The sequence below is a fragment of the Streptopelia decaocto genome, assembly GCF_964273445.1.
Source record: "Streptopelia decaocto genome assembly, chromosome: 3".
NCBI lineage: Eukaryota > Metazoa > Chordata > Aves > Columbiformes > Columbidae > Streptopelia > Streptopelia decaocto.
The window spans coordinates 10,834,181-10,854,100 of NC_138656.1; the positions used below are offsets into that span (position 1 = coordinate 10,834,181).

A 19,920-nucleotide genomic window follows, 5' to 3' on the forward strand; every position below is an offset into this window, starting at 1 on the left:
ATGTAGTTATTTCTTTTTTTAGACATGGGGAGGGTGAAGACAGGAGTAGAAGCACCTGCTGGGACAGCTGTACTACCAGCAAGTTTGCAGCTGATACAGAAGCAAGGGCCTTTCAGAGGGACCTCCTCAGGCAGGACATAGAACCCCAGATCTGTCCTCTACCCATAATGCCCTGGTTATACTGTGCAAGTCTGAGAAGATTTCTTCTACATGGGAAAAAACCCAAACCCTGCATTTATCTGTTGGCAAAGTTTAAAAATCAGTGTCTAACACCAGCTTCCCATTGGTTGATACAGTAGGTTGCCTTCTCATGTAGGATCAATTCCCAGGTTGCAAGGAGTCTCATCTGCTGCCCAAATGCTAATGCTCATGGAGACTACACCTACTGATGCACACACAGAATGACAGTTCATACATTAAAAAAAGCCATTAACCACAGTTACCATAATCATAGAATAGTTTGGGTTGCAAGGAACCTTCAAAGCTCATCTAATCCAACCAGGGACATCTTCACCTAGATCAGGTTACTCAAAACCCCACCCAGCCTGGCCTAGGATGTCCCCAGGGATGGGGCATCTTCCACCTCTCTGAGGAACCTGGGCCAGTGTTTCACCACCTTCATTGTAAAAAATTTCTTCCTCGTGTCTAGCCTGGGTCTCCCCTCCCATTACCCCTTGTACTGTCACAACAGGCCCTGCTAAAAAGTCTGTCCCCATCTTTCTTACAGGCCCCTTTAAGCACTGAAAGGCCGCAATAAGGTCTCCCTGGAGCCTTCTCTTCTCCAGACTGAAGAACCCCAACTGTCTCAGCCTGTCCTCACAGCAGAGCTGTTCCAGCCCTCTGATCATTTTGGTGGCCTCTCCAACAGGTCCATGTCTTTCCTGTACTGTTGTTGTTTTTGTGTGTTTTGTTGTTGGTTGTGGGGTGTTTTTTGTTGGTTTTGGGGTTTTTATATACTTACCCTGAAAAGTTCTCATCTGCCATTTACTGCACTAGGCCATGACTCTGATTTCCTAAAAGTCAGGCAACATTCAGCACTTCACTCTTGCAGGACACACATTCTCTCTCCTGTGGCAGGAAGAGAGTTACATAGAAGCATAACATGTTTGTGTTATGCTTCCTGTAGTGGCCATTAATACCCACAACTGTGTTCACTGTTACTGTATAACACTCTCAAATAAATCAGATTTTTCAGAAATACATTTAATAAAAGTCATAAATAAAATCCAATTCCTGCTTTACAAATTAAATATCAGAAGAGGGATATTTTCTTAATTCAGACTTGCATTTCAAATACAATCTTAGCTAGATAGACCAATAAATACAGACCTACAAAGCTGAAAATTTAAATCAGTTTCAACAAAGTATCACTTCTTAACTGATATAAAACTGCATAGTCTCAACACGAAGGTTCCCAAGCTTTTAGAAACATTTCTGTACTTCAGATTCTTCAAATGAACACAACTCAGACGTTCTCACTAACAATTTCTGTTCTTATATCTGTGGGTCTAACATCTCTTGTAGAAGTAGAAACTGTTGTGGTACTGTGACAATGTCAATATCAAATACACTTTCCACTCCTCAAGGATGATAAAGCACATGCTAGTCTTATACAGTTGCATTTGGGCTAGCAGACCTATAGGATGAGCCAAGCAGCAATACCACACATCGGTTTGTCCTATGGTAGCTTAAAGGAAACCTGTTGGCAACCGTGAGTTTCTGAAAGGGGATGTCACACCTCAGTGAGTGACAGTGCCAGCAGTGCATCAACTGAGGTGGGAGACTGCAGTTCAGCATTTTAATACTGCAGGTCCATTCCAGATACAATGATGATGTCTCAAGAAAGTTTGTCACATAGTCTGAAGCTGGTAAACTCTTGAACCTTTTTTCAAAAGATAACCCTGATCATTTAGGGATCCAATAAAGCTTTCAAAATCAGATACCTAAAAAAAGAAAAAAAAAGGAAAATATATAAACATCAAATTGTAAGAATGACATTTTGTCTCATGTAAAGCAAAAAAAAGTTTGAAAGAATTCGGTGAAATAAAGTGAGCTGAGAATAGGTTAATTTTCTTAATAAACAGCTGACCTACTAGGAGGTGGGATACAATCAGTTGCACCCTTTTGTGCTTTACTTACACAGTTTTTACTGTGGTGTTACATAGAATAAGTGTCCTCCACTTCATAACATGCAGAAAGTACTCAGAGTTACATATGTGTAAACCTAAATTCTGAAACACAAGTATCTACCAAAGAAAAGTCTGATTTCTACAACTCTCACTGATTTCCAAGTATTTATTACAGGTACAGACCTTTGAACAGGCAATACTCTATATATGAAGGGAAAATTAGATTAATTTAATTAGCTTTAAGTAACTACTAGATGAATTAATGTTCATGTGGGAAGAGAGCTTATAATAACATGGTCTGTCAGAGCAGATTCAGACCCAATCCAGTCTTATGTGCAATCAACATTTGAACAAATTTGGTGACAGAAACCATCTTGCCCCAGCAGGACGAAGGAGGCTAACCAGGTAATAGAAAGAAGAGCATTATTGCCCAAAATAAATTACATAAATTCATTATGACTAGTTTTCACTTATTACACTGAAACCCATTTTTAAGTTTTAAATTGGCATTTAAAGCTTCTTATAATGAAGCAAAAAGTAGAATTAGCTATCGATATTTTTTTGGCTGAATTCCCCCACAAGTACAAAATGCAAAAACACATTTGTGGCCATGTGTCCTACATGCTGTTCCTATCAAGTTACAACATTAGGATGCTCGAAGTGGGAAGGAAAACCGAAAAGGCACATTTGGGCCAGAAAAGGCCAAGCAAAACGTCACTGCAGTCTGAATTTGGGAACAAAACTAGGTGTGGCCTCTGGGGAGCCAGAGGAGGTAAAGTATACTGAAACCAACTGCCTTCCATGAAACAAAGCAGAACCTTGTTAAAGCCCAGCTTCAGAAGTAGAACCAGCCCTTACTTGTGCAAGGAATTGTTACTGTCAATCCAGTAGTACGATTAATAAGGTTTACAAACACAAGCAATGCAGGAAGAGTATTCAGCCTAAAACCAGCAAACACTGCTTGTTTCTGTTGATTGCAGAGGCACAACAGGTGTGCCTTTTCCAATTTTCATTTTGCAATAAGTAGTTTTGACTGGTACTGCAGTTTGTTGTTGAAGAAATGCTTGGTTTCCAAACTTACTCGTATTTGTAGCTCCTTCGCAATCTGTCGAAGCTGTTGCAAGTCAAAGAGATTGTTGTAAGTTCTCTCTGCAACACTGTTTAGGGCAGAAACAAATCTTTTTGCTTGTGACCGATTGCTCATCCCAGACCCATGCTGTGAACGTTCAAAGTCCAGTTTTCCAAACTCATCTGAGTAGGTTCCCAACATGCTAAAAATATATAAACCAAGATCAACTGGATGTAAAAGCAAGGGTGCGTAAATCTACTTCTTTAAACATAACTGCTTGAGAAAGCTTTCAGAAGCCCCATAGGAAACCATTCACTAGTAAGAAAGTCACTATCTAGGGAACCTAGACTAAGCACCTGTACAAATCACTTTTAAACTTAAATTGTTTAAATGCAACAACAGAGAATAATCACATGAGAGAAAAAACCTTTGGTAGTGCCTCATGTCTAAATCACTGTGCACTGGTACACGTAACTGCTGTGATGACACAACTCAAAGGCCTAAGCAATCATTTCCAACTTAGGGATGCTATCAGTTTAAAAAAAAGAGCTAACAAATCTGAATACTATTATCAATGCACCTAAACTTGATTAGGTCATTTCTTCACTGTGTTTGAGTATCTGTATTTAAAAAAAAAGGGGTCTTTGAGTTAATAGCATCGTAGTACTTTCTTTACTTCTAAAGCAGTGTGTATTACCTGTACTTCATGATTTCTATTACATCCTCAGCATCTTCCTTGGTACATTTCTCCCTTAATTCTAGCCTTGATCGTGCCTTAAAACAAATAAAAAACCCCACAAAGATATATTTAAGATACATTACAACTTACGTAATTGCCCCACAATAGGCACAAATTTTAGAAGCAAAGATGGAATGTACAGGAGTAGAGATGAGCCTACAGGATTTCAGTATTTTTTTTGGATAGCATATCAACATCATGTCCTTCACACTCACATTATTAAGCTGTAGCTTAAAGTTAATTTGCTTTTTAACAGTGTATTATTAGGAAGCAACAGATAACAAACAGTGTTATTAATGCATTGTGTTAGGGAAAACAGCGGCACTTTAAGTTCAGAATGGACAGCAGCTTGTTCCTGCCTGCACCTGCTTTTCTTTCTTTTGGGAGAACACAATAGATTCTCTTTCCAACCCCTCAAGAGTGTTTTACTTTAAGAGGCTTTAAGCATCACTAGCTCCTAAGCATTTGTAAGTCTCTTGCATTGCCTTTTTTTTTTAAGCACAACAACAAAAAAGCATAGCCGTGAAAAAGATGTCAAAAATTATAGGATATCAGTAGTAGTTTAGGAATAATCTCTTTGCTTTCAGTCCCTGAAGTATTACATCTTGAATTTACCTCTGTTAGTCGAATCAGAGATTCCAGCTGCCTTGTGGTGATTGGTGTGCTGTCTGCTCCTTGGTTCTGTTTCCGGAGCTCAAGATAGAATTCCTGGAGAACCTGAGCAGCTTCTGGAGATAACTTTGGGTGAACGTACTGCCGAGCATATCCAACATACTTCCTCAGCAGCTGATGTGGAATGGCATCAAAGTTTTCTCTTGGTAAGATCTAACCCAATTACAGAGAGTTCAGATTTCTATAAGAGCCCTATACAATATAAATTGTATCATAGAATCATTTTGGTTGGAAGAGACGCTCAGAATCATCAAGTCCAACCATAATCTAACTCTAGCATTAAATTTTAAAATAAAATCTTCATATTCTATGCTTTATCTGGTGAAATCTTCAGCGTAAGGGCTTTAGAGCTCCATATATGAACTGTGTACTTAAAAGCCCATACACTAAGCTTCCACTTGTCCATCTCAGAAAAAGCAGCTAAAGCTTCTCATTTGCAATGATAGGAAGTGCCCAATATAATTTGACTATATCAAGAATTCTTTCTTAAAAATAAAAAGACCCATGATTTCCCAATTGTTATAGGATGTATCTCCACAGAAGAGTAAACCATCACTGCTGATATCCCATCTCAAAAAGTGCATGGGTTTAGCTCCAGTACGGGATATTTCTCCCAAGACCCGGCTTTTGACAATATCAGCCCTCAAACTGATCACTTCAAGTTTAATAAGAAGTAGTATGCTTTCCCTTCTATGATCCCCAAATCTGTCACGAGTTGCAGATGTCTAAGGATTTGTTTAAACACCACTTTATTTGGATTCAGTGTTTCACAGCACATTGTGTTATATCAAATTATATCTAGTCTAGTTCTGTAGCTCTTCATTGAAATATAACACAGCAAATTTACTTTCGAGCTTCTTATGCAAAGTTCCTTCTCACTACCACAACCTAAATAAACCTAGCTCAGCTTACACTTTTATGTGGAGATGAAGATGGCTTGACACACATTTTTAGCAGCTCCAGCAGGGTGGGTAATGTTACTTACAACAGACAATTGGTAGAAAATTGTGGCTAGAGCTTTAAATGCTTCCTCTTTAATTCAGGACCAATTATGATGAGAAGAATGAGAGACCAAGGACATCCAGCAGGTCAGGGTTGCCAGGTCCCACTGCAAGGAATGCCACAGGAAAGGGCATAGCAACAGTCACAAGATAAGTCCTACCTTTAGTCTTTCAAGTAGTGGTCGATCTGAAACTACTTCAAGAACAGAGCGATCCTGCGTGTTGGTGCGAGTCACAACAGCACTGCTGCATGCTGCCTGCTTTCCGGCTCGGATTGCCATCACGTGCTCAGAGAGCAGGTGATCATGATCTTCATTCGGGGTGTCCAGCAAAATGAAAACTAAATCAAACCTCGACAGTAAGGCACTCCCCATTCTAGAATAAAGACAAGAAAACCACACGATACTTGTAAAAAAGCAGAACTACAGCAACCCTTCTCCACTTCAAAGACATTTAAAAATCCTGTCCCATTCATTCAGAATAAAGTAGAACAGCAACTTCTCTCTCAAAAACCACAAAAAAATTATTACAGCGAGCCTGTGTTCAAACTCCAAGAAACTCGAAAGTGATTATACACAAACAAGAAGACTACCAGAAGCACCTACTCCTGGACGTGAACTATATAAAGCAGCATTTCAGAAAGCGCTCACTTTAAGTTCTCAGACACTGTTTTGGCTTTGTTATAATGTCCTCCAACTGGGTTTGCTGCAGCAACAATAGATGTCCGAGCTGGCAAACTGCAAACAATGCCAGCCTTGGCAAGGCTGATGCTTTGCTGTTCCATGGCTTCCAACAAAGCCTGGTGCTGGTTACCCATCTTATCAAATTCATCTATTCCACAAATACCTAGGAGCAATTAAGACAAAGACTTATTAGAAAACACATTAACTGTTGGATAAGCATACACTACAATCCAGTGCTGATTGTACAGTCTGATAGATTGGATGTTACAATGCATCAGAAGTCCAGCCTAATGTCTTAGGGACTACAGGAGACATAGGACCAAGTCTCCATTTCAGCCAGGTTTGTTTTCATTTCATGTTGCTGCAGCTGAACCATTATGAAGTTGGCCTGGCTCATGAAAGCAGTGTCTTAATTACACATTAAGATGACAAAACAAGCTTTTTAAAAATAGAAGACAACCCTCATAAGCAAGAAGTTTTCCAAAACAATAAGAATCCAGTAGCTGCCATTAAGTCAGATGTTTCTCAACAATAAAATCCTAGTTCTTTGACACATTAAGTAAAGCTGGTATACAAATTGCAGAACTCCAGTTTCCTATACATCCTAAGCCCTAGGAAAGCAGGAACCACCTCCAGAGAAGTCTCTGGAAAAGCTCAGAACTTCCCAAGGTGTGGAAAGACAATATCATTCTTCAAATTTAAGTTTTTAATCCACAGTAATGCAAGCACTGTAGTTAATCTTAGACTCAGCAGCGCATACACGTGTTCATATCAAACCTGTAGCATCACACGTATTACCTTGATCTCCAAGCACTAAAGCACCAGCTTCCAAGGCAAAATCTCCAGAAGCACCATCTCTAGACAGCGTAACAGTCAGGCCAGAGCTGGTTGAAGTATTACCACAAACATACACACCTCGAGGAGCAACGTTACACACTGCCTAGGAGAGAAATAAATAGTTTTTCCCTCCCCAAGGTGAAGAATTTCAAAGGGCTAATCCTAGAGGAACAAATAAAAGTAAACCCAAATTTGTTTCTTTCTACTTAATGTGGCCCAACAGTAAAGTTATAACTCCTTGCAATCCCAAGAGACATACTTCTGTAAAACAGTAGAAATAACTTTGTTCACAATACTTGCAGCACAGCCACATCTACTGTGTTATCAAAACTACTAGGACCTGGGGCACAGCACCTACATTTCAAAGTAGGTTGAAATGCCTAGGGACATGCTGTCTGTCACAGAACTGCAGATATAGTTTCTGTATCTTCAGACCTCAACATCTTTTTAGACTAATATATCTTGTCCTAGTGCCCAACACATGCTGCTTTACAGGCAGTATGCACAGATTTCCCCTCAGCCAGGGGATAAAGGACAGTCCAAGTCTTCTCCATGCCTCTAATATCCAGAAAGCAGCTTACAGTTTAAAACTTGAACTAGAAGGCAAAGCATGGTAAACTTGAACATAGATGTTTTGCAGTTAAATTTGCCTAGAATACAGTTATAACTGGATTTTCCCATAAATGTCTATAGTTATTGATGCATCTATTTTATTTAAAAGATAACACCCCAAGTATATTTGTTCAGTACCAGATCTGTGACAGGTACTGAGTATTTGCATTAAAAAAAACAACCAACCAACTTGGCTTCTTTTCAGCTTTGTTTTTCTGCTTGTTTTTGGTTGGTTGGTTTTGGTTTGTTGTGTTTGTTTGTTTTTTGGGGGGTGGGGTGTTTTGTTTTTTTTTCCTGTGACAGTAATGACTGATAAAAGCCTTGTCTCTGGGTCTTATCTGAGGAACAGATTAGTAGCTTTTCTTGAATGGCATTCCATTATTTAGTAACAATGTAAAAAACAAATCATCTACTGTATGCTAGAGAGTCCCCATTCAGTTAAAAAATAATTCTAAAATGTTTGCCAGGATGCTGGCATACAAATCCATCACTTTGGTTAAGTTATTGCAAGCCATATCCTAGCACAACACATCTACGTTAGAAAGACTTGAACGTTTTAAACAAGGTATGCAGTACTGCAGGTCTAGGTGAACTCTGTCTGTCTTTCACTTCATAGTAACTAAGGGAAAACACATGGAACTTTTAAATCATTCTGTTTAAGACAAAAACATTCTATCACTAACTGATTTTGTCACAGTCATGCAGAAATGCCCACCAAGATTAAAATCCAAATGCAGCAGCAGGTCCCTTTCCCAAAAAGCCAAGACAAACAAAGGAACCCCAAACTATATAAGGCAGGACAGCAAGGCTACACTTGAAAGCCCCCAGGGCTTGACCAAGTACACCTGCTTTGATAAGTGTTTTAACAGGCTAGATCCCTTCTGCAAGGCACTCTGGAAGGAGAGGACAGCAGAGACCCCTTTGGGTGCTATCCTATATTTGAGGCATCCTACATGAAAACAGCTCCAGCTTAGCGCAAACAACCCTTTGGTCTTAGCACAGATATCCTATTATGCTTACAAGAAATAAAGTTATCAAGGAATTAGAGAAAAATCCAGTCAGACAACAGAAATAAATCAACCCATACTTGCAACATTTGACTTTTTCCTAATCCTGGATCTCCAACAACCAGAACATGTGGATCTCCTCGCACCGGAATTCTGTTCTTGTCATCTACAAACTTCTGACATCCTCCAAATAATGCCAGGGCCAAACCTGCCTTTACAATCTGTAGGGGCACATACCAACATGAATAAGTATCTGCTCATGTTGACCAATATTGACAGCTCCCTAAAATTGGCTGTAATAACCCTTTCCTTCTGGCTGGCTGAATTTACGGGTATAAGACTGCTACCTTCTTATCACTGAAAGTGACTATGAATCACAGTCACCTGTAAATACAGTACCTGACCCTTCCCCCCACCCCAGATAAGTTTTATAAATCTTTTAGGAATTTACTGTGGCATAAACATTTCAAACTGAAATTGCAAGCAGAGCTGGGTTTGTTGTGGTCTTTTTTGGTGTGGTGGTTTTGGTTTGTTTGTTTGTTTTTTACTTACCTCATGGCCATAGATTGCAGGACAAAGAGAGCTGAAAAACAAAGACCACTGTAACATAAGGGGAATATAAATATTGTATTATGATTAAAGAAAAAAAAAAAAAAAACACTTGTTCTCTTTTGTCATAGGATACCTCTGTAAACATACACAACTTTTGGTTAGCTGTTTCTGAATCTCCAACAGAATCAGTTTAAAAGCAGCATGAATTTTTTTGAAATTTTCAGATAACCAGATATGCTTGAAATGATAAGCCTTTAATTTGAGTTTGCACACAGAGGAGAGCCAGTTTCCCAGTGGTTTCTGCCCCGTTCTTATCTTGATCAAGTAAACTACCTGTAACCCTCCTTTTAAAGGTGCCAGTTTCATGTTCTTTGACTCCACCTGGAGGACCCAAGGGACACCCCAGCTCAAAAGGTACTTCTGGTCTGAACAGAGGGTCTTTCACACCCTCTTCTCAGTTCTAGCACCTCTTTCCTCTGCTGTAGAAAAGCAGAGCAGAGAACAAAACAGTGCTCATCAGTTGAGTTTTCTCAGTGAGGAGCAAAATTAATTGCCTTTTTTTTTGACCCCTGGCTTTCTGTCTCAGGGTTGAACTGAAACTCTCCTTATTTTCCTGTATCCTTAAATCCTTCCCAGAGTCCTAACACCCCCAATGCAATACTTTCACTTCCTCCCAAGCCCCTTGATCACTAAAGCTTGCTAAATCTCTGAAGTGCCTGTTACACAAGCCTCAGCTTTAAGATTAGCTGCCACATTTGTCTGAAGTTGGTCATGCTGTTTCAGGGGTCTAATCCTAGACCTAGTCTAGGCACAACTTACTTCACAATGAGCCTGAACAGGTTTTCCTCAGCTTGAATTTCTTGAACAGCATAGAGGTCTTTAAGTGAAAATTCCATGAATGATCTTTGAAAAGTCTCATCATCAAAACTCTTTGGTTTTTGTCCTTTATTGTTACTGACAGAATTTGCCTCAATGTACAACAAGAACATACACTTGTCATTCTTATTTTTAGAAGGTCCTGTTAGAAAAATTGAGAAAGGATGGAGAAATGTTTAAATACTGATGTTATTTACAAATGACGTAGGGTAATGAAGAAATACTAAGTACAGTCGTGCAAAATATTCATATTTAAGTAATTGAACACCTACATTTTAAAAAACTGATGCAAAGTAAGTTTCCAGTTACATATGTTCTTTAAGTTCCCTCCATTTAAGTATACAAAAAAAAATTTTCCTAGATTAGAAGGGTATATATATATATATATATATATATGAAGAGAATATTCTCCCAGAATAAATAGAATCTTGACAGAATTACACATAATCACAAAATGGTTGGGGTTAGAAGGGATCTCTGGAGATCTTCTAGTCCAACCCACCTGCTAAAGCAGGTTCACCCAGAGCAGATTAAACAGGAAGGTGTCCAGGCAGGTTTAGAATGTCTCCAGAGAAGGAGACTCCACAGCCTCTCTGGGCAGCCCGTTCCAGTGCTCGGTCACCCTCAGAGTAATGAAGTTTCTTCTCATGTTTAGATGGAACCTCCTGTGTTTCAGTCTGTAACTGCTGCCCCTCATCCTATCATTGGGCACCACTGAAAAAGAGTCTGGTCCCACTCTTTTGACACCCAACCATTGAGTTATTTATAAGCACTGATAAGATCTTCTCTGCCCAGTCCTCTGTCCTGTTCAGGTCTTGCTGAATAGCAGCACAGCCTTCTCGTATGTCAGCCCTTCCTCAGTTTGGTATCATCAGCAAACTTGCTGAGGGTGCACTCAGTCTCTTCATCCAGGTCATTGATGAAGAGGTTAAACAAGACTGGACCCAGTACTGACACTTGAGGAACCCCACTAACTACAGGCCTCCAACTAGACCCTGCACTGTTGATCATAACCCTCTGAGCTCTGCCATCCAGCCGGTTCTCAATTCAACTGACTGTCCATTCATCCAGCCTGCACTTCCTGAGCTTGCCTATGAGGATGCTGTGGGAGATGGTGTCAAAAGCCTTGCTGAAGTCAAGGTAGACAACCATCCACTGCTATCCCCCCATCTACCCAGCCAGTCATACTATCATAGAAGGCTATCAGGTTGGTCAAACACCATTTCCCCTTGGTGAATCCATGTTGACTACTCCCCATAACCTTATTTTCCTCCACATTCTTGGAGATTATGTCCAGAATAAGTTGTTCCATCACCTTTCCAGGGATGGAGGTGAGGCTTACTGGCCAGTAGTTTCCTAGATTGGCCTTCTTGCCCTTTTTGAAGACTGGAGTGACACTGGCTTTCTTCCAGTCCTCAGGCACCTCTCCTGTTCTCCAAGACCTTTCAAAGATGACGGAGAGCAGCTTAGCAATAACATCTGCCAACTCTCTCAGCACTCATGGGTGTATCCCATCAGGGCCCATGGATCTGTGGATGTCCAGTTTTCCAGGAATTTTAAATTACTACATTTTGGTCAAATAAAAGTTGCACATAAAATGTTTCTACTCAATATTTAGATGAAAAAATCCATAGTGCAGAAGAATTAAACATGTAGCTTAGTAATCCATCATTTTTTGTATCCCCCAATGATTCCTGAGCAGAGAATGGTGTCTCACAGTAAATCAGTATGGCAGTTCTCTGCAATATGTTCTATTACAGGGGAGAGGAAGCGGGAAGAGCTGTGAAACCCCATCTATCAGTGGACATTAGGGACAGTGCTCCTTTTGGACAGCGCTGCTTCTGGCCTTTTCAAAATAACTCATTATAGAACCAGAATCACAGAATCATAGAATGTCCTGAGTTGGAAGGGACCCATAAGGATTGTCAAGTCCAACTCCTTTGGGAACTTCTGAAGGGGGATGGCTGTTGTTCTTGCGTAACCACTAGAAAAATCCCCATGCTAGGAAAAAGCTATTCTCAGATGATGCATTTTACCTTCCTCAGTGCTCGACACCTTAACTATCCCTGTAATTGTGACCATATCTCCTGGGACACAGCTGTCCACAAGATCTTGAACCAGTTCACATTCGATTGTGCGAGGGATTCGGCCTGCTTCTCGCTGATCGTCTGACATGAGCTCCTGCACTCTGCAAAACACAAGGTGAGGGCACACTCCATGCATAACATTCCCAATTCAGTTACAGCACACAAGATCTCCAGCTGTGTGCTTCTGACCAATCTTTTCCTACCTGAAAAGGGAGACAGCAGAAATGCCCTGATAAACACGAGAAACAGCAACGCTTAATTTGAAGAAAAATAATCTTTCAGTTCAGACTTATAATAAATGAGTATACATTATGCATAAAACCCAGAAATGAAATTAACTATGAACTCCAGAAATAATAAACAATGCTGAAATTCAGATTTTTCTGGCACTGATGAGCATGTTCATGCAGAAATAAGTTCAGTACAGGAAATAAGATGGACCTCATATACAAAAATTAAGAATTCAGATATTAGAGCCCCTATGAATGCTTAATTGGCATTTTTACCCTAGCAAAGCCCAAGAAATACCTCAGACCACAACAAGAACAGTAGCTCACTCTTTGTATAGTTGTAAAAGGCTGACAACTAAGAAGTTCTTTGAAGGTTTCCGGTTTTGGCTCTGCACTTATGGCTCTGATAGTTTTCCTTGAAGCTTGGAGTTGAGTGGTTCTTAAGAAACTGTGATAAACAGCACCCTCTAGAGCTGCTGACAAGAACGTCAGCACTATTTTTTAATGAATTCTTAAATGGCTTTTATTACAGAGGGTTAATAAAGAAAATAATATTTAGATGTCATTTGGCACAATAAGACTTTTGATACAGAGCACATTAACTTAGAGAATCTGAATGTAAGAAGTGGGGAAAAGTAAGCAGAGTCCTGTTTTTTTCCAAGCTGACACCCTTACTGCAGTAAGTGAACAAGATGCAGAAGAAACACCACATCAAACTCTTCTGAACGTGTTATAGGGCAGTAGTAGGATGGTCATAGCAGCATAGTTAAGATGAAAGCAATGAAAACAAGATCCACTGTCCACCTTCCCATACTTTAACATTGTTGATTTCTGTAGCAATAGTAACTTGTTCCCCCACAGCACTGATCTCACAAATTTTGGGCTATTAGACATAGAAAGTTATGGTCAGGCACAGCATTATTTCCATTTATTGAGTGTGCTCTAAGGACTGGGGGACACAAGCAATATTACTTCAAATTCAGATTTTTAACCCTCAAATTTACTTTTGGTTCATTCAACTGTCACAGCTGACTAGCTTTTCTAGTCAACTTAGAGATCACTGAAAGGAGTCATTAAATAAGACATGAAATTAGAAATGATCAAGAAAAGCTGCAAAGATCATAAACTGAACATTTCTCAAAAAACTCAGTCTCAGTAGGAAGAATTTCCAAGAAGCTACTACATTAAGTTTAATATGCAAAGCATATTATTGCTCTGATAAAACAAATGCTTTGTAATACAAATTTTGAAGAGTGCTTGCCGCAAAAGAATAGGATTATTGAAGCTACACAGTGTAACAAGAAATGAGCCATCCCAATACTTTCTGACTAGCCTGTTGCATTACATTTTTGCACGGAAGGGAAAACGTGCTTACTTAACAGCCTGCCAGTCCACGGTAGTGGTTAAGGGAGAGCTTCTGTCAGGTGTGAAGGATCGGCCACGGCACTCAGGAATAACACACTGTAACAACAGTAATTCTAATTAATTTTCAACCTTTTTTAAAAAAAAAAAAATTGCCTAATTGCAAAGCAATGTGATCCATTAACACCATTTCAGGAAAAAAGCTGGTTAAATTAGGGCTACAAATTAGCACTATGTATAATTAATGACAAGCTATCAAAGACACCTGAACCCTGACTCATAGTTTTGGAGCGAATAGTGCTGAATACCCTTGGTGAATGGGTTTGAGTTTTATTGAGTTTTTGGGGAACGTAGCAGGTGGGGTTTTTTGCGGGGGGGGAGAGGGGGGTGCGGGGAGGGAGTAGTGTTTGTTTATTTTAATACTTGTAGGTGTTCCAGAGAAGGTATTTTTTTTTACTTAAGCATATAATGTAATATGACCAGGTACTGTCCTAAATTAAATTAAACCAGAAAGTTCTAAACAAAAAACACAAAAAACCCCAAATCTAACCATAGAAAACCACCACAGCAAGACAGAGGAGGCTTTTGAAACACAACTCGTGAAATGGAACCAAAAATATTTTTTTTCTACATTAGAGGGAGTTCCTATATACTGGTTTTGTTTCAGCAGGATATGTTGTAATGCAGTGTTGCACGGTAAGTTTAATTTTTTTTTCTAATGTGTTAGTTGTTTAACCTAGGTTTAAATATCAGATTTTTTTTTAATACCAGCGGTGTTGCTTTTTTTCAAGTCACTACAGATGAGGGAAAAGTATGAAGTTAGATGGTTTTAACTGACCTTAGTTGGAAGGGTATACTTTCCATCAGGTAGAGGAACACTCTGAACATCTCCACATGTGCCACATACAAAAGCTAGCTTAGTGCAGAGAGGCTTTATGTTACTGACACGCACAACAGTACCACGCAAAGCAATATATTTTCCATAGCAGTTGGCCCGAACGTTTTTCAGCTGAGTTAGCGGATCATAGTTGTACACCCTACACAAAAGTTAAGCATAAATATTTCAAAAGCTTACAATATTTAAAGAAAACAAAACAAAAACCACAAACAAAAGAACACCACAAAAACAAACAACAGAAAACCCCTTGTCTAACAACAACAAAATGTTTACACACCAATTATTAACAGTAATTCACAGCAATTATTATTTTGGCTGTGGACCCATGGCATAGTCTTTGATTCCTATTCTAAAGAGCAGTGTAACATTTAATATTCCCAATGTGTTTACACCTCAACAGCTGTACAGCTTGTTTCTATAGTGACACCTCCCTCCTGTAAAAAACTGAGACTAGTGATACAGAAGAAATAAATTTATAGTCATCTATAACCATCTCTTTGAATTTTTTCAGATTAAGACCAGAGTTTAGACTCATGACACAAAAGGATCAAAGACTTATTATGCCTATGTTCCAAAAGGAAGGCTGGATTTTAATATTTCAAGGACATAAGAACCTGTCAGGTATAACATACTGCACCTTGTTAAGGACAAAAAAAAAAAGAATACCCAGCTGCATAATTCAGAATAACAAACTTTAAACAGAATAATTTATCGGGGAATGGAACTTCTTAGCAGGGCCTGTTGTGATAGAACAAGGGTCATGGTTTTAAACTAAAAGAGGGGAGATGTAGACTAGGCACAAGGAAGAAATTTTTTCCTATGAGGGTGGTGAAACACTGGCCCAGGTTGCCCAGAGAGGTGGGAGATTCCCCATCCCTGGAGACATTCAAGGCCAGGCTGGACAGGGCTCTGAACAACCTGATCTAGTTGAAGATGTCCCTGCTCATTGCAGGGGGGTTGGACTAGGTGAGCTTTGAAGGTCCCTTCCAACCCAAACTATTTTATGATTCTGCTGTGCAATTAAAAGGGTGCAGTTTAATAATAATGCAAAACTTAAATACATATTGTAGCGTGACAAGCCCCCAAATTCAATTCAACTACCATGCCAAAACCAGCAACCATACCAAACCAGCACCAGCAGGGAAAAAAAAAAAAAAACACCTCCCCACCCCCAAACCAACAACAACAAAAACAAAAAAACAACCAACCAACAAAACAAAACAAAAAAAAAAAAAAAAAAAAACCACCAAAACCACAACCCAAGACAAACCAAATTCAGATAGGGCTTATACTCCCAATCACCCCCAGACTCCTGAAGTCTGAGAAGCTATTACTTCTGCCAAAGGAAAAAAAAAATGTGCTAAGGGCTTGTTTAATTAACAACTCAAAGGAAGTCACATTTCTAAAATATCAGTAATTATTATTCGTGTAAGTACATGCTTGTTCAGAATCACTGTAACCTCGGCTTCTTCATTTGAAATTAAAATTTGATTAGTTAGAATTAATATTGTTGACACTTTCTACCAGTAACCCTTCAATAGATTTAAGCTAGTATAAAATAATACATCCCCATACACCACTGTCAAAACATCCATAGAAGGAATACTAAATATTACCCATTGTAGTTTAGGTCTACACCTTCCAGATCAGCTTCCTTATGAAGACAAAACTTTCGCTAACAAAAGGCTAGATCATAATGTCTTCCTAACTTCTCCAGTAAACAACAAAAATTGAAATACTTTTCTCTTTTTAATCAATAAGTTTTTCACAGAATAGCTTTTCTACTTAGAAGTTACTTTTCTGTCTACAAGCTTTTCTAGTCAAAAGCTGTTTGTTCAGCTTATAATAAAGTTTCATGTCACTTTTGTCTTCACAAGTTTAGTCTTTGTCATGGTGAAGCAAAAACCGAAGAGTAGACAGGTTTTCTAGAAACAGCTTCACAAAGTCAAGTCTCTCAATAAAATAAACAAGTAAGCCTTCAGCAGCACCCATGGACACTGACAACTGTTAGGCAAGAGGCAAATAGATCCTCCTGAAAACAAAGACTTGTTTTTGAAAACAAAACACACACCCATTACCTAGCATGAATGAGAGGCACATTTATTACAGGTTCTCCACCAAGTGGTAATCCTTCCTGCACCTGCAGCTCTGCAGCATGCCGTTCAAGGTCCTTCGTTAACACCTGGACAGAACAGAAAGGCAAACACAAATGTGGTAGGGATTCAATTTGCTATTAAGCTCAATTACCATCTCTTATGATTAGAGCCTCTGCTAAAGCCTAAAGAGCCTTTGCTCTTCTGCTGAACAGTATTTTTCTGCCTCTGAACAGTTTTAAGCTTCTTTTCACAGAATCACAGAATGTTGGGGATTGGAAGGGACCTCAAGAGATCATGTAGTCTAATCCCCCTGCCGGAGCAGGAACATGTAGATGAGGTTACACAGGAATGTGTCCAGGCAGGTCTTGAATGTCTCCAGAGTAGGAGACTCCACAATTCCCCTGGGCAGCCTGTTCCAGTGTTCTGTCACCCTCACTGAAAAGAAGTTTCTTCTCAAATTTAAGTGGAATCTCTTATGTTCCAATTTGAACCCATTACCCCTTTGTCCTACCATTGGTTGTCACCGAGAAGACCCTGGCTCCATCCTCATGACACTCACCCTTTATATATTTGTAAACATTAATGAGGTCACCCCTCAGTCTCCTCCAAGCTAAAGAGACCCAGCTCCCTCAGCCTTTCCTCATAAGGGAGATGCTCCACCCCCTTAATCATCTTTGTTGCCCTACGCTGGACCCTCTCCAGCAGTTCCCTGTCCTTCTTGAACTGAGGGGCCCAGAACTGGACACAATATTCCAGATGTGGTCTCACCAGGGCAGAGTAGAGGGGAAAGAGAACCTCTCCTGACCTACTAACCACCTCCCTTTAAATGGAATTTAAAACCAATATATTTGTTTTGTTAAAAAGAAGAAAAAGAAGGTATACAGTAATCTTTAATGCTGGTCAAAGTGGAGTTTTGTTTAACTAAAGCACAAACACCTGAGAACTTGCCTGTCAACAAGCAGTGAATGACTACTTTTAAGAGACATTCAACAGAATCAGGTATTCTTGAATCTGCTCACAATTCACCCACCAGAGCTGTGGTTCTGCTGCGTGAGGTGGGACACACAGCACACATAACTCACAACACATTGCATAAATACACAGGAATTAGGACTCCCAACAGGGAGTAACAGAAACATTACAACTATTAGTTTTACTCAACTGCTTTGATGATGAATAAGCAAAATGCACTAAAACTAAAGCGTTTTCAAAACAAGATTTTGTAGGCCATAGAGGAATGGTGGAGAGATCAAAAGTTTTGAATAAACATTGTATTTCTGTAAGACAGAAAATCATAGAGATTTATTTTCTATAACGTAATTGCCTCTAAGTTCCACTGATTCTTCATCCTTGTGAAGGTTATGGTTATATATGTGAGAATGTCGTGTTTACCTGATGAATTGCCAGACCCATACACTGCAGTATTTTCTGAGGCATATCCCTTAATTCAGTAGATATATTTGGTATTGATTTAGTTAATTCTCTGTCTTGGATCAGTTCCTTATAATCCACAAGAATGCTTCCTTTTCTTTCTATTTCGTCCTGTGAAATATTTTAGGTTATAAAATACACTTCAAGTTACAAACAACACGTCCAAAACATGTCATAAACATTTCATGTCTATGATGGAGATGATTTTTGATGGAGAAAATACAATAATGTTACAAATTTTGTGTATTGACAAGAGGTTGTTGGGGGGGAGGTGTTTTGTTTTGTTTTTACCTTATCATAAAGTTCAATGCGCTGCATGAAAAACTTTTCAAAGGCTTGAGTCTTCAGGACAAAAGGAGACTTGTCAGCATAAGCTGATTAAAAACACAATGCATTAGTAATTGACATAAGTAATTAATTCAATTTCACAAAATAACAGAAACTATCAGTTTCTCTTCCATTATATTTCTGCGTTCCAAAACTGAGGAAGATGAGAACCTCAGCAGCATCACAGTAACGTTCTGCCATAAGAGCTGTCACGAAACAGAACTTTGTCTAAGATGACATAGGACAAGCACATAGGACCAAGAAATGTACAGCAGCACTATGTATATTCCAGTCTTTGGCAAACTGCACATCTTATGTGGCTAATTGAACTGGTTTAAGAAAGTTGTATTTTACACTATTCAAGATTCCTTTCCAAGTTTTGGAGCCCACAGAGAACACAGTGTGCCACAAGACAAAAATCTCTACTATATTAACACTTTTATATTAAAAAAAAAACAACTATTTTCAGTTGCTTTCTGTTGAACTTATCTCCTCTAATTATAAACAGACCTAGAGAAAATTGAATACTTGCTACACATAATTTTGGTCTAAAGATACCTTCAGAGAAATAAAGTTTCCAGCCCTTATAGGGGATAAACTGGTCCAACGTTGATTGAACTAGTCGAGATTTTACTGGGGAAAAAACAAACAAACAAACAAACAAACAGGGATTAAAACAACGTGGATACTAAAACTCTGCAAGATTTATTCTCAGTGATTCTTTCAACTGCTGTGAGACAAACAGCAATAACTGGCTCAGCGACCAAACACGATGGCTTCAGAGAACAGGAAGAAGCGCAGAAGCTGACTCACCAGGTTCAGGCATCCTCCCGCACTCCACCTTCTGCGCCCTGCCCCGCCACCCGCCCCGCCAGCCGCCCCGCCACCTCTGGAGGCCTCTTCCCCAGCCGCCTCCTCTGCCTCGGGGGTCCCTGCTCATTTCGCTCCGCAGGTGTCAGTCCGGGGACGCCACGGCAAACTAAGACAATAAGACAGAAAGTTTCAATTTAATTTAAATTGAAAATTATTTGCCAGGGGTCTTGACCTGCGCGGCTGGAGCTGAGGCTCTGAGGAAACAAGAAAACTCTCACCCCGCCCCCCCATTCTATTTTGGCGCCGCTACGTTCCTTCCGGCGCTGCAACCAATCCTGAGGGAGCATGAGGCGTTGCCATGGAGCCGGAGGCGTGGTCCGCCCGCTCTCATTGGCCGGCCCTTTCCCTTCCGAGGGGGTCTCGCTCCGCCTACCCGCCCTCTGCTTCCGCTCGCCCCGCTGCAGCGCGCATGCGCCGCCGGCTGCGCCTGCGCAGTGTC

General features: G+C 39.8%; 1 protein-coding gene across 2 annotated transcripts; it reads right to left on the minus strand.

The window, feature by feature from the left end:
- Positions 1–1,200: 1,200 nt before the first annotated feature.
- Positions 1,201–19,701, minus strand: MCM8 (minichromosome maintenance 8 homologous recombination repair factor). Of its 2 annotated transcripts, none has more exons than XM_082047288.1 (18): positions 19,422–19,701; positions 19,167–19,241; positions 18,573–18,655; positions 18,243–18,392; positions 16,833–16,936; positions 14,695–14,893; positions 13,870–13,955; positions 12,214–12,365; positions 10,121–10,319; positions 9,302–9,332; positions 8,830–8,970; positions 7,092–7,233; positions 6,261–6,456; positions 5,772–5,985; positions 4,553–4,762; positions 3,896–3,972; positions 3,211–3,243; positions 1,201–1,943 (listed from the first exon to the last, which is right to left on the minus strand). In XM_082047288.1, exons 1-18 carry the CDS (start codon positions 19,546–19,548, stop codon positions 1,910–1,912), a joined length of 2,253 nt encoding a protein of 750 aa, XP_081903414.1. In that variant the 5' UTR covers positions 19,549–19,701; the 3' UTR covers positions 1,201–1,909. The 2 variants fall into 2 exon arrangements, with proteins under 2 accessions (XP_081903414.1, XP_081903413.1); XM_082047287.1 differs by having other exon boundaries at positions 1,205–1,943; positions 3,211–3,400.
- Between the last annotated feature and the right edge of the window lie 219 nt (positions 19,702–19,920).